General features: G+C 33.0%; 1 protein-coding gene across 1 annotated transcript; it reads left to right on the top strand.

Moving 5' to 3' along the window:
- The first annotated feature begins 12,600 nt into the window (after positions 1-12,600).
- LOC130996096 (uncharacterized) lies at positions 12,601-13,945 on the top strand. Its single transcript, XM_057921623.1, has 2 exons — positions 12,601-13,093; positions 13,660-13,945. Exons 1-2 carry the CDS (start codon positions 12,767-12,769, stop codon positions 13,840-13,842), a joined length of 510 nt encoding a protein of 169 aa, XP_057777606.1. The 5' UTR covers positions 12,601-12,766; the 3' UTR covers positions 13,843-13,945.
- Positions 13,946-17,934: the final 3,989 nt, after the last annotated feature.

Raw genomic sequence — 17,934 nt, forward strand, 5'->3', positions numbered from 1 at the left:
GGGCATAGCCTGACTTTCTATCCTATTTCGGGTTTTAACAAGGTATTTCCCTTGTTTATTTCTATGAATTATTTATACCTCGATTATATTTATTCTTTCAAGAATTGGGGTGTGACAGAATGGTATCAGAGCATGAGTTTTCTTTCATGTTTCTGATAACCATAAGCTTTTGATGTCGAGTCTAGAATAGTATCTCTAGACTTCTAAGAATGTCAGTAGCCCTCAGCTCGCCGTCACACTGCCACAACAAAGGTACGATAATAGTTTCAAAAATATACATATATGTATTTCAGATGTTATGAAAGTTTTCAAGAAAATGTGCGCCTTATGTTTACGATGCTATGTGAATACTTTTTGTCATGTTTGGGACTACCCGAACCCATAACGACTCAATGAATGTATTTCGTGTTTGGGACAACCCGAGCCCTTAACGAATCAATGTATGTATGTATGTATGGTCGAGTTAGATTCCTTGAATCTTTTCGGCATAAGCAAAGTTTTTCATGAAAGGGACATTTAATGTCCATATGACTCAAAATTTCAAAGAAAACAAATATATGTATGTATGTATGTATGAATGAATGATGAGAAAGCTTTATGTTATCATTTTAGGTTCACTGCCTATATGATTAGAATGATGAATTCTTTTACAAACTGTTTGAGAACCACCCAAGAATGTCTTAAGAATGTTAGTCGTGATAGCACCGCTAGAACGACATAGAATGGACCTATATGGTACCAATGATTATGATTGAAGTACTTAGAAGTAAGTGCTTTAAGTTAGAAGTTGACTTAGAGCTTTATAAGAAATAAGAAGTTGACATGATTGGGAGCGAAGCTCCCATTTGACTGAGTGACTCGCCGTGCTGGGTCTGGCCAGCCCACATGACTATGATCTCGGTGATTGTCAATTTAGTCATCCCAATGTATAAACTCGTACTATATAGTTGTCCCAATAAGATCTTCTTTGATCACGATAAGCATAGTATGATTAGAATGAGTTCGTTTGTCAACAATTCTCGAGACATGAGACGTAGCATTCTCATGATTAGAAAATGTGATAAGCATCAAGTTATGTAGGTGCACTGATAGTGAATGTCTAGTACTCCAAACCAGATTTCCCCAAATATGCAATTTCGAGGACGAAATTTTTATAAGGAGGGAGGGATGTAACGCCCCGCTTTTTTTCCTAGCTAAATTTAGAGTAAATTTTGAACTTAGAAGTATGAGACGATTCACGCTGGTGAATAAAAACGAGTTTATTTTAATTCCAACAAAAATGATTTACAAAAAACTTTGTAAAAGTTAATCATTTAAATTCTTTTGCATTGCATATTTATTTAAATTGAGTATTTAAGTATTTTTAATTAGCAAATCCTGAAAGATTTTACAGATACAATTCTTTTATGAGATAGTTTTAATTGTCAAATCATCACTCACCTCACTTAGACTCCCATCAAGAGTCATGCTCCTACATTTAGCTTTTTCAACTTTTAGCCACACTTGGCAGTTGGCAGCCACCAACTCCCCTCCAAACTGAACTACACGACAGCAAATCTATTCTTGCTGTTGGTCAAATGGGCTAGCACATAGGCTACTATTCACAGCTCTTGCCAATTTCCATGCATTTACGGCAAATAATCTCATTGTCAAAAGTTGATGCATTGTTTTCAACTATTACTGCCATTGTCTTCAACTATTACGGCTAAGTTTGCCTATAAATTGAGCTTGCAGCAACATTGCATTATTCACCACCTCTCCCACAATTTCACTCACCCCATTCTCGCAAGAAGTAGAAGGTTCACTCTTTATCTCATCAGCCAAAGTCCTCCTTCATCCCACACAACACTCTCTCGCCAAGAAAAAAACTCAGATTCCATATTTTAGATTCAAGAACCAAGCTTTTACCGAATATTGCATCAAAATCAACCAAGTTCAGACAAGCTCGACCGAAAGTTTTAAGGTTTCATTTTCTTTAAACTTCACTACTTGTTTTTACAATATTCTCTATTATTTTCAGAACACACAAATTTCAGAACACACAAACTTCGGCTGCCCAATCAAGAATCACACCCATACACACATTCATCTACAATAACTGTTATACGAAAACATATATGCATTCATGATCTGTGTACATCTATATATATATATGAAGCCTGATTAAAAGAGGATTCTGGAACTTTTGTTTATGCTTTTAAACAAGACTTGAACTGTCTCAAGAACATGGATTTCACTGAAAAGAAGAAATAGATTTTGAAGCTTTGATTTCTTCCCTGCCTTTGAACTTGCTGTGTCGAGCCGGTTGATGCCGGTGCGTCTGAGTTGGGTCTGTTGGGTGTTGTCACTACTGAGTCGAGTCAGGGAGATAAGGGTGACGGCGGTGCGACTGGTTGTTGTCGGCGGCGACCTCGTCGTCTGTCGCCGGTGTATGCAGAGAGATGAGAGGGTTGAGAGAACAGGGGGCTGAAGGGCGACGACCGGCGGCCTTGCTGCCGTCAACCTGAGAAGAGAGCCGAGGGAGAAACTTGTGTTGAGTGTCTTGCTGTTGTGGTGTGAGTGAGAGATGGAGGGCGGCGAAGGCAAGGCGGGGCTGCTGCCGTCGGCTGTAAAGCCAGTGAGAGGCGGTTGCCGGAGAACTTGAGGGAGGCGCCGGCGTCTTGCCGTTGCCAGGGGTAGAAGATGAGGAGAGAGAGTTGAGAAAGTGCCGGTGATGGTGGCTTGGCTGCTGTCGCCGGAAGGAGCCGCGGCGGCGGGATTCTACTGAGTGAGGATGAGGGAGAAGGGGGTGATTTCGAGAGGGAGAGAGAGACGGTGGAGCAGTCGAGAGTTGGGGGGAAGGAGGCGTGACTGATAAGGGGGAGAAGATGAGAGTTGGGCTAGGTTTGGAGTTAGACAATTGGGCTTTTGTATGGGCCGATTTTATTTGTTTTATTTTCTGTTGGGCCGAAAATATAGAGGAAAGGGAATGGGCTTAAGTCAGTTTGGGCTTGAGTTTTGGGGCTATTTTTGTTGGGCTCGTTTAAATGATTTTAATTAGTCTGGACTGCTCTTTTTAATAAACTGGGCTACGAAATTTTATAAAAATAGGAGAGTGTCTTTTATTTAATTATTTTAAATGGGCTACGCAATATTTAATTAATTTGACTATAATTAGTTTGATTAATTATTTTAAAGATGATTTGCATAATAATATTATATTATTATTATGTGCATATTTTAAGTGATTACTTATTATATGCTAAGCATGACATGCATTTGCATATGCATTTTTGCAAATAAAAGTACTCATGATTTAAATTGGTTTTCATTAAATCAAATTATTTATGAAAATCGAATAAGGATATTGTTGGTGTTCTTAACTCAAGAGAAATGTTTTCAATTATTTATTAAATTTTGAGAACTCGGCGTGATGAATCAAAGAATGTCTAGCACGTCCTCTATGATTTAAGATAAGATTAAGGAGACCTATTAAGAATAGAATTTCTTGTAGGCTTTGTGACCAGGGGGATTAACGCTGCTTTCCCAAGACAGGTTTTTATGTGTATGATCTTCAGGCTTTGCCTATCCAGGTGGGCTTACTTTCCAAATGTACAAAGTATGATTGAGTTATTAAGCTCTAAATGTTTCAATGAAATGCAAATTGTTTATTTAATGTAATGAAAACTGTTTATCCAATAAAATGTTTATGTGCACTCTGCTCTGTTTAAGGCTCGCAATTCATGGATCGATCGAGGTTCTCTTATGGCCTAACACGTTATTTGAGAATTGTGTACACTTGTTAGTTGTTTCGGTGGGTTGATCTCCATCGGGCACTAATTCATGTAAGAGGCGTTATAAGGGTGCTTGGCTGGATGTGTTCCGGAGCATGTATCATGTAAGGCCTGCCTGGGTAGCGTCCCGAGGTCAATTCAACTTGTCTGAGTTACGTCCTCAGGGCAAGTGCAATGGGAGAAATGGATCCGTCGGTGGCTAAAAGGTCCGGGATCACAGCGAGTAACAGAAAGGGAGTGTGACATGTGCGCACAAATGAAAAATGTTTTAACATGCTTAGAAGTTCTTTCAATTTAAAACCTTCTAAGTCATGTCAAGTATGATTGGATAAACTGTCTTTACAAAAATATGAAATATTTATGAAAATGCATGCCCACTAAGTACATTAGTACTTAGCCCAAAAATACTTTCAAATGTTTTCAGGTTGGCTGGCCGGTGCTGACGGGACGGAGCTGAGGCTAGAGATAAATTTCTATGTTAGACTTCCGCTGTAGCAATTACTCATATCAGTCTTTTGTTTTCCCAACTTAAGATCTTCATGTTAAATTTCAAATGATATACTTGACCGAGCTTAGACTCTTCATTACTAAATTTATGCCAATGAATGTCGGTTGTCAGAAGCATGAAACAAAACTTGTGATCCAAAGGGGCATAGCCTGACTTTCTATCCTATTTCGGGTTTTAACAAGGTATTTCCCTTGTTTATTTCTATGAATTATTTATACCTCGATTATATTTATTCTTTCAAGAATTGGGGTGTGACAGAATGGTATCAGAGCATGAGTTTTCTTTCATGTTTCTGATAACCATAAGCTTTTGATGTCGAGTCTAGAATAGTATCTCTAGACTTCTAAGAATGTCAGTAGCCCTCAGCTCGCCGTCACACTGCCACAACAAAGGTACGATAATAGTTTCAAAAATATACATATATGTATTTCAGATGTTATGAAAGTTTTCAAGAAAATGTGCGCCTTATGTTTACGATGCTATGTGAATACTTTTTGTCATGTTTGGGACTACCCGAACCCATAACGACTCAATGAATGTATTTCGTGTTTGGGACAACCCGAGCCCTTAACGAATCAATGTATGTATGTATGTATGGTCGAGTTAGATTCCTTGAATCTTTTCGGCATAAGCAAAGTTTTTCATGAAAGGGACATTTAATGTCCATATGACTCAAAATTTCAAAGAAAACAAATATATGTATGTATGTATGTATGAATGAATGATGAGAAAGCTTTATGTTATCATTTTAGGTTCACTGCCTATATGATTAGAATGATGAATTCTTTTACAAACTGTTTGAGAACCACCCAAGAATGTCTTAAGAATGTTAGTCGTGATAGCACCGCTAGAACGACATAGAATGGACCTATATGGTACCAATGATTATGATTGAAGTACTTAGAAGTAAGTGCTTTAAGTTAGAAGTTGACTTAGAGCTTTATAAGAAATAAGAAGTTGACATGATTGGGAGCGAAGCTCCCATTTGACTGAGTGACTCGCCGTGCTGGGTCTGGCCAGCCCACATGACTATGATCTCGGTGATTGTCAATTTAGTCATCCCAATGTATAAACTCGTACTATATAGTTGTCCCAATAAGATCTTCTTTGATCACGATAAGCATAGTATGATTAGAATGAGTTCGTTTGTCAACAATTCTCGAGACATGAGACGTAGCATTCTCATGATTAGAAAATGTGATAAGCATCAAGTTATGTAGGTGCACTGATAGTGAATGTCTAGTACTCCAAACCAGATTTCCCCAAATATGCAATTTCGAGGACGAAATTTTTATAAGGAGGGAGGGATGTAACGCCCCGCTTTTTTTCCTAGCTAAATTTAGAGTAAATTTTGAACTTAGAAGTATGAGACGATTCACGCTGGTGAATAAAAACGAGTTTATTTTAATTCCAACAAAAATGATTTACAAAAAACTTTGTAAAAGTTAATCATTTAAATTCTTTTGCATTGCATATTTATTTAAATTGAGTATTTAAGTATTTTTAATTAGCAAATCCTGAAAGATTTTACAGATACAATTCTTTTATGAGATAGTTTTAATTGTCAAATCATCACTCACCTCACTTAGACTCCCATCAAGAGCCATGCTCCTACATTTAGCTTTTTCAACTTTTAGCCACACTTGGCAGTTGGCAGCCACCAACTCCCCTCCAAACTGAACTACACGACAGCAAATCTATTCTTGCTGTTGGTCAAATGGGCTAGCACATAGGCTACTATTCACAGCTCTTGCCAATTTCCATGCATTTACGGCAAATAATCTCATTGTCAAGAGTTGATGCATTGTTTTCAACTATTACTGCCATTGTCTTCAACTATTACGGCTAAGTTTGCCTATAAATTGAGCTTGCAGCAACATTGCATTATTCACCACCTCTCCCACAATTTCACTCACCCCATTCTCGCAAGAAGTAGAAGGTTCACTCTTTATCTCATCAGCCAAAGTCCTCCTTCATCCCACACAACACTCTCTCGCCAAGAAAAAAACTCAGATTCCATATTTTAGATTCAAGAACCAAGCTTTTACCGAATATTGCATCAAAATCAACCAAGTTCAGACAAGCTCGACCGAAAGTTTTAAGGTTTCATTTTCTTTAAACTTCACTACTTGTTTTTACAATATTCTCTATTATTTTCAGAACACACAAATTTCAGAACACACAAACTTCGGCTGCCCAATCAAGAATCACACCCATACACACATTCATCTACAATAACTGTTATACGAAAACATATATGCATTCATGATCTGTGTACATCTATATATATATATGAAGCCTGATTAAAAGAGGATTCTGGAACTTTTGTTTATGCTTTTAAACAAGACTTGAACTGTCTCAAGAACATGGATTTCACTGAAAAGAAGAAATAGATTTTGAAGCTTTGATTTCTTCCCTGCCTTTGAACTTGCTGTGTCGAGCCGGTTGATGCCGGTGCGTCTGAGTTGGGTCTGTTGGGTGTTGTCACTACTGAGTCGAGTCAGGGAGATAAGGGTGACGGCGGTGCGACTGGTTGTTGTCGGCGGCGACCTCGTCGTCTGTCGCCGGTGTATGCAGAGAGATGAGAGGGTTGAGAGAACAGGGGGCTGAAGGGCGACGGCCGGCGGCCTTGCTGCCGTCAACCTGAGAAGAGAGCCGAGGGAGAAACTTGTGTTGAGTGTCTTGCTGTTGTGGTGTGAGTGAGAGATGGAGGGCGGCGAAGGCAAGGCGGGGCTGCTGCCGTCGGCTGTAAAGCCAGTGAGAGGCGGTTGCCGGAGAACTTGAGGGAGGCGCCGGCGTCTTGCCGTTGCCAGGGGTAGAAGATGAGGAGAGAGAGTTGAGAAAGTGCCGGTGATGGTGGCTTGGCTGCTGTCGCCGGAAGGAGCCGCGGCGGCGGGATTCTACTGAGTGAGGATGAGGGAGAAGGGGGTGATTTCGAGAGGGAGAGAGAGACGGTGGAGCAGTCGAGAGTTGGGGGGAAGGAGGCGTGACTGATAAGGGGGAGAAGATGAGAGTTGGGCTAGGTTTGGAGTTGGACAATTGGGCTTTTGTATGGGCCGATTTTATTTGTTTTATTTTCTGTTGGGCCGAAAATATAGAGGAAAGGGAATGGGCTTAAGTCAGTTTGGGCTTGAGTTTTGGGGCTATTTTTGTTGGGCTCGTTTAAATGATTTTAATTAGTCTGGACTGCTCTTTTTAATAAACTGGGCTACGAAATTTTATAAAAATAGGAGAGTGTCTTTTATTTAATTATTTTAAATGGGCTACGCAATATTTAATTAATTTGACTATAATTAGTTTGATTAATTATTTTAAAGATGATTTGCATAATAATATTATATTATTATTATGTGCATATTTTAAGTGATTACTTATTATATGCTAAGCATGACATGCATTTGCATATGCATTTTTGCAAATAAAAGTACTCATGATTTAAATTGGTTTTCATTAAATCAAATTATTTATGAAAATCGAATAAGGATATTGTTGGTGTTCTTAACTCAAGAGAAATGTTTTCAATTATTTATTAAATTTTGAGAACTCGGCGTGATGAATCAAAGAATGTCTAGCACGTCCTCTATGATTTAAGATAAGATTAAGGAGACCTATTAAGAATAGAATTTCTTGTAGGCTTTGTGACCAGGGGGATTAACGCTGCTTTCCCAAGACAGGTTTTTATGTGTATGATCTTCAGGCTTTGCCTATCCAGGTGGGCTTACTTTCCAAATGTACAAAGTATGATTGAGTTATTAAGCTCTAAATGTTTCAATGAAATGCAAATTGTTTATTTAATGTAATGAAAACTGTTTATCCAATAAAATGTTTATGTGCACTCTGCTCTGTTTAAGGCTCGCAATTCATGGATCGATCGAGGTTCTCTTATGGCCTAACACGTTATTTGAGAATTGTGTACACTTGTTAGTTGTTTCGGTGGGTTGATCTCCATCGGGCACTAATTCATGTAAGAGGCGTTATAAGGGTGCTTGGCTGGATGTGTTCCGGAGCATGTATCATGTAAGGCCTGCCTGGGTAGCGTCCCGAGGTCAATTCAACTTGTCTGAGTTACGTCCTCAGGGCAAGTGCAATGGGAGAAATGGATCCGTCGGTGGCTAAAAGGTCCGGGATCACAGCGAGTAACAGAAAGGGAGTGTGACATGTGCGCACAAATGAAAAATGTTTTAACATGCTTAGAAGTTCTTTCAATTTAAAACCTTCTAAGTCATGTCAAGTATGATTGGATAAACTGTCTTTACAAAAATATGAAATATTTATGAAAATGCATGCCCACTAAGTACATTAGTACTTAGCCCAAAAATACTTTCAAATGTTTTCAGGTTGGCTGGCCGGTGCTGACGGGACGGAGCTGAGGCTAGAGATAAATTTCTATGTTAGACTTCCGCTGTAGCAATTACTCATATCAGTCTTTTGTTTTCCCAACTTAAGATCTTCATGTTAAATTTCAAATGATATACTTGACCGAGCTTAGACTCTTCATTACTAAATTTATGCCAATGAATGTCGGTTGTCAGAAGCATGAAACAAAACTTGTGATCCAAAGGGGCATAGCCTGACTTTCTATCCTATTTCGGGTTTTAACAAGGTATTTCCCTTGTTTATTTCTATGAATTATTTATACCTCGATTATATTTATTCTTTCAAGAATTGGGGTGTGACAACCACGCTTCCTCAATTTATGAATACTACAAAACCATTTGTGCTCCGACAAATTGTGCTCCTCCATCATTCTTCCCCAAACCATATCAAATTGTTCCCCAGACTCGCACCCGTTCATACACCTGTGCCACAAATTTTTAAAATTTGTATCATGATTTAGTTTTCCAAAGTGTTTCACTGCATTCTTGTTGATATGCCATTGGCAAAGCCTATGTGATGCTTGTCGAAAAGTCGAGTCCACCGCATTCATGATAGCCATGTCTTGGTCCGAGAATATGGTGGAGGGCTCTTTGTGATACATAGCTTGAAGAAATGTACTAAATAAACACTCATACGACTCCACCTTCTCATTTGACAAGAAACCAAATCCAAACATCACATTTGTCCGATGATGATTAATGCCGACCAAAGGAACACATATCAAGTCATATTTATTCGTCTTGTACGTGACGTCAACCGATGATACATCACCAAAATGCTGGTAGTCGAGAAGGCAATGAGTATCCCAAAAAATAGGTTTTCAACCTACCATCGTCGCTAAGCTGTACCTTCCAAAAGAATGAAGGGTCACTCATTCTTCTATCAGTGAAAATCTCGAGCCCCATCATTAATCTTCAACATCTTACGAGAATCGGAGTATAGTTCATTGTATATGTCCTTCCTATGAATCATATATTCTCTCGACTACCAGCTTCATTCTCCAAAAACCTATATGCCCGACTAACACCAATACCACTAGCCCGCATAGAAATAAGCAAACTTTTCTTCTGCCGCGACATTTTACGGGATGATCGCAACAAATAATTCTCGCTAGAGTTTACCAATTAGTGGGTGTGTTGCTTCACAAATGATGTAACTTTCTACGGAGACTTAATATCCACACGCACAACACGAAGCATTGCCTTGCACTTACTCCTGTAACTTTGTTTTTTGAACGCAGGTAATTTCCCAACAGATGACTTGTTATCTGTTACTCCCTCGCATGAACAATGATACATCTTCATACGAACGTCGAGTGTTGGATTGAAGTAACCTTGCCTGCCTTTCCTCACTGAAAAGCCAATCACACTTGCATAATCATAGTATAATTTATGCACCTCATGTAAGGTGTCAAAAGAAGAACCTACAAAAAGTTTGCTTTCAAATTTGCTTCTCAATGCTTCGAGTGAATCAACGTCAACATTCGTATCACAGTGAGTACTCTTGCTGCCAATACTACCATCTTCCTCACAGTCAATATCAATGGGATCACCTCTGGATTCGGTAGCGTCAAACGTCCCCATGTTAACGTTACTGCTAAATGTTTTCGCATCTCTATCGCTGCCACACGGCGTGTTCAAATCGATGTTCATCTTCCTTTGATTATTGTAAAAAATCTGCAAGATATAGTACACAAAATTTCAAACTTAGTTCTTTATAACTAGATAATTACTACGTACACTTAGTTATTAAAATTTATCACACACGGATTCGATATCTATAATACTATTCATACCAAAATGAAAAAAAAAGGAATATTAAAACAATACAACAAAAAAAGGGTTTAACGAATGCTTTATTGCATAAATACACCGTCAACCACGTAGAAAATAAATTAACAATCGTTGTTCTACCAAACATAGTTACAACAAAACAATAACCCATAGAATCGGCATCCCACTCAAAATAAAATATGCATTTTCGAATATTCGAATCAAACAATAAATGGAGGTACACAAACTACCAATTCCAAAAAAAAAGGAATAACAAAATAAAAAATAAAAATGCCTTGTCCTCAGCTCAATGGTCCTCTCACAACTGCACCGCTTGACTTCCCCATAGCCACACATCAATATATTCAATACTACAAATTAAAAATAAAAGAGACAAGAGCTATAAAACCCATCTGCCTTGTGAAAAAAAATAATAATAATGGTTCCAACGTTCTTCTTCAGAATCTCCACAAAGCAAATGAATACAGTGACAAAATGTGTCCTCTAAAATTTTAAAAATTATGCTTGTGGTCTATAGTTCTTATAGGGACACGTGTCATCTATTTAATTGTCCCACATAAGGTTACCACTTTTTAGCAAAATTCGGGTTTTATTCAACCGGTTGTATAACAATAAAGTAAATAAGAGAGAGAGAGAGAGAGAGAGAGAGTATTAAAAATTTTTGGTTTTACATATAGGACACGTGTTCGCATCTAAAAGCAATGCGCAGGTGCGCATGCCCCAGGGTAGACTTTACCCCCTAATTAGGCCCTTCTAACAAATGAGTGAAGATCATGATCGATTTAGCTTCAGTAACTGACAATAAAGCATACAAATTTTGGTTCTATTTTTGTTGTTAATCAATTAGAGTGATGTATCTTACATCACCATTTTTTGGTATGTGCTGCTTTGAGAGATTTTGATTTTGCTTGTGAAATTGGAACATTTTGATTAATGTTCATGAATTCACGACCAGATCTGTGAATTTATAACTTAATATTTTTGAATTCGTGATTAGATCTATGAATTCACAACTTAATGTTATTAAATTCACAACTATATTTATGAATCCACAACTTAATGACCAGATCTATGAATCCACAACTTAATGTTTTTTAATTCACAACTTAATATTCTTTAATTCACAATCAAATCCTTGAATTCACAAGTAGCTCGATGAATTCAAAACTGAATCGTTAGTGTTGGTTGTGAATTTGTGTTTAAAAGCTCGAATTCACAACTAGTTGTTTTGGTCTTGAATTCGAGTTTTAAAACTATAGTTGAGCTTCTTTTATTGATATTAATTTTTTACTTTTTTATTGATATTAATTTTTTACTTATTTTAATTACTGTTATTTTTAGTTTTTTTTTTTTAATTTTCAGTTTTTATATATCTATGTAATTTTTGATGTTTTTAGTTTATAATTGCTATAATTTGGACTCTATTACTAATTTAAATTTAAGTAACTTTAATTTATGTATTTTAAATTTAGTAATTTCAATTAATCCAATTTTAAATCAAGTAATTTTTAGGATTTTAAATTAATGAACTTTTAATTTTAAAAATTGTGTTGTGTAAATTTGTCATTTAAATTGGTGCAATTTAAATTAAATAAAAAATATAAAAAAATAAAACTAATGGATATGAGTCAATCGAATAAGTCTCCCTAGTACAAGATATTGACTCATAAATAATCTCTCTTTTTTATGGATAAGTCAGTAAGTGATTCAACCAAAATGAATCTTTTTATATCCGATGTTAAAATTTGTAGTAATCAATAAGAATTGGACATTAGTATATTCATATGCTAAAATATTATTTTCATAGAACCTGTGAAAGTCCAATCTTTATTTTATTTGTTCTAAACTACTTATAAAATTTAAAAATAAATTCCAACAGTTTATAAGCTTTTCAAAAATAATTTTCTCTACTCCAACTTATTTTTTCATAGTCTTATATATAATAATTATTTTACAAATATTATTATATTCATTTATAATTAATTATTGGAATTTATAAGTTTTTTAAAATAAACTTAACAAAACAACCTTAAAATTAATGTCTCAAATAGCAATTGTCCCACTCTCAAAAGTGTTAAATAGGATTTGAATGTGAAAGCAAGCGAGGGTTTCCTTTCTTTCTCTTTTTTTTTTTTTACACAAAACAATCGAGAGTTAAAAAGTTGCTGAAATACGGACATTATTAAAGAATGTGAAATCTCACCAAAAGTGTTCAATGTCCAGTTTGGACCTTATCTTTTTCCAATTTCTAAAATTGTAATCCTAAAAAACATCGAGCCTTATCCTTCTTCGCATTCACATCTACTCCATTTCCAATGATTCCCATGTTAAGGCAATTGGGTAAATGGACTTCAAATTCCATACCACTATTCCCTCGTCCTTACACATTTTTATACACCCAAACAGCCCATTCCTACTCCTCTCCCTCTTCCCAGAATCTTCTAAAACTCCGAATTAAACGAGCTAACACAACTCCATATCGTGCAAGAAGAAGAGTAATATACGATGATGATGACGATGAAGATTATGGGTATAATGAAGAGTTAGCAATGCTCGAGTCTTACACACAATTGGTGAAAGATGAGGTTCTTTTGGTACAAGCAATGGTGGATGAGGAGCAAGTTGAAGTTCTTATCTACAAGGTACGTTATCTATTTGTATGCACAATGAATTATACTCTCTTCGTCTTTGATAAAAATCGTGTTACTCCCTACTACAAAGTTTTATTATGGGCGAAGGAAATAGTGATTTATACTCCCTCTGTTTCGATTTTCTTGAGACAAAAATTTTAGGTACGAAATTTAAGAAACTAGTATTTATATGTTAAGTGTGGGAGGTGAAAAATTTAAAAAAAAAATTATCGTATAAAGAAGTATATTAAGTTAATTAGGATGATTCAAAAAAGAATACAAATTAAATTAGTTGGGACGGATGAAGCATAAAAAAAAAATCATCCTTACAGCTCTATCATTTGATACATCGTTTAATGGACTTGAGCTAGGACTATTTGAAACTAAAACCTCTAAACAATTGGTTTTAAAAAAATCTTTAAACAACAATAATAATAATAAGCTCAGCCCCACTTGTAATTTTCTTTTTTTTTTTATAAAAAAAAAAATATGTTTAGCATTCTTGAAAACTGTTTTATGTTAATTCTTGGAAAGTTATATTTGTTGGGTGGGCAGTAATTATGATGATGTGGAAACAGGGATTTTCGTCGTGCCTGAATTATGGGACGTCTTCAAATCCATCAAGAAGTGTTCTACCAGCAAAGGCAATGGTGAAAAGCATAGACAGAGCAAGAGGGCCTCTAAATCCATCCAACATTCAGTATATTGAACGAGGCCTCACTTTTCATCAATTTAAAACTCGCCTCCCCCACCAAACTTGACTCCTCCCTCTCCTTTCACATATTTATATTTTGTCATAATCAATTTTTTATTATTATTATTACTAGACATTTTTATTACAATATCATTTGCAATTGCAACATATATACCTAATTTTTTGTCCTTCTGTAGATTCGGCGAGGCCTTAATTATTTGATAATCAAAATTTAATTATAAATTAATATATATATCTTAAATGTGAGTTACTCCGTCCACTTAAAGATCACTCATACAAAAGTATTTGTCTTCTTCATCCGCGAACAATCCCAATTAATTGGATTTCTTAAACTCAAATTTTAACTACTAGTGCGTAACCCGTCGAAATTCGACGGAAAGTTATTTTAAATTTATTTAATTTGAGGTAATATAGTTAAAATTAAATTAATTTGAATCATATTCCTTAATTAAATATTAACCTTTTGTTAGAATAATAAATATTCTTTTTATATAAATTTTTATTTAATAATATTTTGAAAAATATCGATATTGAAGATTTTATTTCATCTGAGCATCATCTCGTCTGAACCCTATAGGATCATATTATCATCTAAAGCCCAGAAGATGACAAACTAACGTTTGAACACCAGACTTTGAGTATCATCTCGTCTAGACCTTAAAATACAAAAAATGAATTTTTATGCATCAATTTTTTTTTAACATCACTATCTGGAGCTTTAAAAATCAAAGTGGACTTGTAATTTAGAGCATCTAACATCATAATTAACTTGTAAACATCATTTTGTATGGAACTTGAAATTTTTTGACAAATTGGGTTCCATGAATCATCTCGTTTGGAGTTAAAAAAAAATTAACTTGTGAATATCATCTCATTTGAACTTTGAATGACCACAACTAAGTTAAAAGAATTATCTCGTATGTGTGTACCTTTAAAGATCATTATCACCTTGAGCTTGTAAGACCATAACTAACTTCTAAGCATCATCTTGTATGCAGCTTGAAAAATCTTGACAAATTTTTATGCATTATTTCATGTGGAGCTTGAAATATCATAATTGAGTTTCGAGCATCATTCCGTTTGAAATTTGAAAGAATAAAATTGACTTGTGAACATTATCTCATTTGAAGTTTGAAAGACCATAACTATGTTATGAAAATCATCTCGTGTGTAGCTTAAGAAAGTTGATGCGAGATTCAAATTGTATTAATTTATTTAGTAATTTAATTGATAAATTTTCATAAAAAATCTATGTTGAATCCAAATTTTATTTTTAAAAATTTATACAAATATATACTTTATAATCAAATTAAATTGAAGAAATAATTTACTTATCACACCAATTTATTTTTTAAAATTGAATTAATTAGATTATGTATTTAATTAAATAAATTTCGTCAAATTGAATTGACAAAGCAATTCAAATTGTATTAGTCTCAATCATTCCGCCAATAAAATGTAGATTTTTAATTTGGAGAGCAAGAGCTTATTTTTTTATAATTTTTATTTTGGTGAAATCTTATAAAAAAAACTCAATGTGAAATGAGGTGATTTATATTAATTCTTCACTCGATTGGGATTATTATAAATTTGATACATGATAAAGATATCTAATGTATTTTAACATCATATCCTCTATTATTATTATTATTATTATTATTATTATTATTATTATTATTATTATTATTATTATTATTATTATTATTATTATTATTGTTATTATTGATTTATAATTTACATATACGTACATGTCTCAATTCAAACTCAATTTAAAATAGATTTTATTGAAAATTAAGAAGATAAATATATATATATATATATATATATATATATATATATATATAGGGTGTGGTTCTAGAGAGAACTACATTATTTGTGAGAACGGAAGAACCATCAAATCTAATGCATTCACTGTAAAAATTAATGCATTTGCTGTTAAAATTAATGCACTCAAAAAAATAAAAAAAATTGCTCCCTTCAGGATTCGAACCCAGCATCTGCATTCATCCAACAAGATGATGTATCCACCGTAGATCTTGATGATCGAATGGCTGAAAATGGTTCTCCGTTCTTTTTTTATTTATGGTTCTTTCCTGAACCTCTCCCTATATATATATATATATATATATATATATATATATATATATATATATATATAGAGAGAGAGAGAGAGAGAGAGAGAGAGAGAGAGAGAGACATAGAGAAAGAGAGAGAGAAGGCTAAAATAAGTACACTTTTTAAGATATATAAAAAAAAGAATCATTTTCAGCCCTTAGATCATCAAGATTTACAGTTAATTCATAACAAATGTAGCAAAAATTTATTTTTTGCAATTCATACATTTATACAGCAAATTCATATGTGTTCTACATAAAATTCATACATTAAAAATTGCTCTTATTTCTTATTTTAACATGTGTTCTCACGGTAGCTCACCCATATATATATATATATATATATATATATATATATATATATATATATATATATATTGATACAGTATAATATATTGCAACATATACATATAATATATACGCTTTTGAGAAATATAAAATTAAATACAAATATACATCTAATCACTAACATTCAATTAAAATCATTTATCGTATATAAATTATAATTTGTTTCTTGTCAGACATGTAAATCTAATTTTTATTTAGATAAAATAAATAATAAAATTTATTAATTTAGATTATATGTAAAATTAATATTATATATATATATACATTTATTATTAATTATATTTATTAAGATTAATGAATCTTTATATGGAATGTAATAGTTAATTAATTAATAAATGATGAAGATTATATATGGTAAATTTTGAAATGGAAGAATTCTAAGCATGCCACATAGGCTAAACCATTTTCCTATTATAAAGAAGATGATAAATTTTCATAAAAAATCTATGTTGAATCCAAATTTTATTTTTAAAAATTTATACAAATATATACTTTATAATCAAATTAAATTGAAGAAATAATTTACTTATCACACCAATTTATTTTTTAAAATTGAATTAATTAGATTATGTATTTAATTAAATAAATTTCGTCAAATTGAATTGACAAAGCAATTCAAATTGTATTAGTCTCAATCATTCCGCCAATAAAATGTAGATTTTTAATTTGGAGAGCAAGAGCTTATTTTTTTATAATTTTTATTTTGGTGAAATCTTATAAAAAAAACTCAATGTGAAATGAGGTGATTTATATTAATTCTTCACTCGATTGGGATTATTATAAATTTGATACGTGATAAAGATATCTAATGTATTTTAACATCATATCCTCTATTATTATTATTATTATTATTATTATTATTATTATTATTATTATTATTATTATGATTATTATTATTATTATTATTATTATTATTATTATTATTATTATTATTGTTATTATTGATTTATAATTTACATATACGTACATGTCTCAATTCAAACTCAATTTAAAATAGATTTTATTGAAAATTAAGAAGATATATATATATATATATATATATATATATATATATATATATATATATAGAGAGAGAGAGAGAGAGAGAGAGAGAAGGCTAAAATAAGTACACTTTTTAAGATATAAAAAAAAGAATCATTTTCAGCCCTTAGATCATCAAGATTTACAGTTAATTCATAACAAATGTAGCAAAAATTTATTTTTTGCAATTCATACATTTATACAGCAAATTCATATGTGTTCTACATAAAATTCATACATTAAAAATTGCTCTTATTTCTTATTTTAACATGTGTTCTCACGGTAGCTCACCCATATATATATATATATATATATATATATATATATTGATACAGTATAATATATTGCAACATATACATATAATATATACGCTTTTGAGAAATATAAAATTAAATACAAATATACATCTAATCACTAACATTCAATTAAAATCATTTATCGTATATAAATTATAATTTGTTTCTTGTCAGACATGTAAATCTAATTTTTATTTAGATAAAATAAATAATAAAATTTATTAGTAATTTAGATTATATGTAAAATTAATATTATATATATATATATACATTTATTATTAATTATATTTATTAAGATTAATGAATCTTTATATGGAATGTAATAGTTAATTAATTAATAAATGATGAAGATTATATATG

This window comes from Salvia miltiorrhiza, chromosome 7 (assembly GCF_028751815.1).
Source record: "Salvia miltiorrhiza cultivar Shanhuang (shh) chromosome 7, IMPLAD_Smil_shh, whole genome shotgun sequence".
NCBI classification, from domain to species: Eukaryota; Viridiplantae; Streptophyta; class Magnoliopsida; order Lamiales; family Lamiaceae; genus Salvia; species Salvia miltiorrhiza.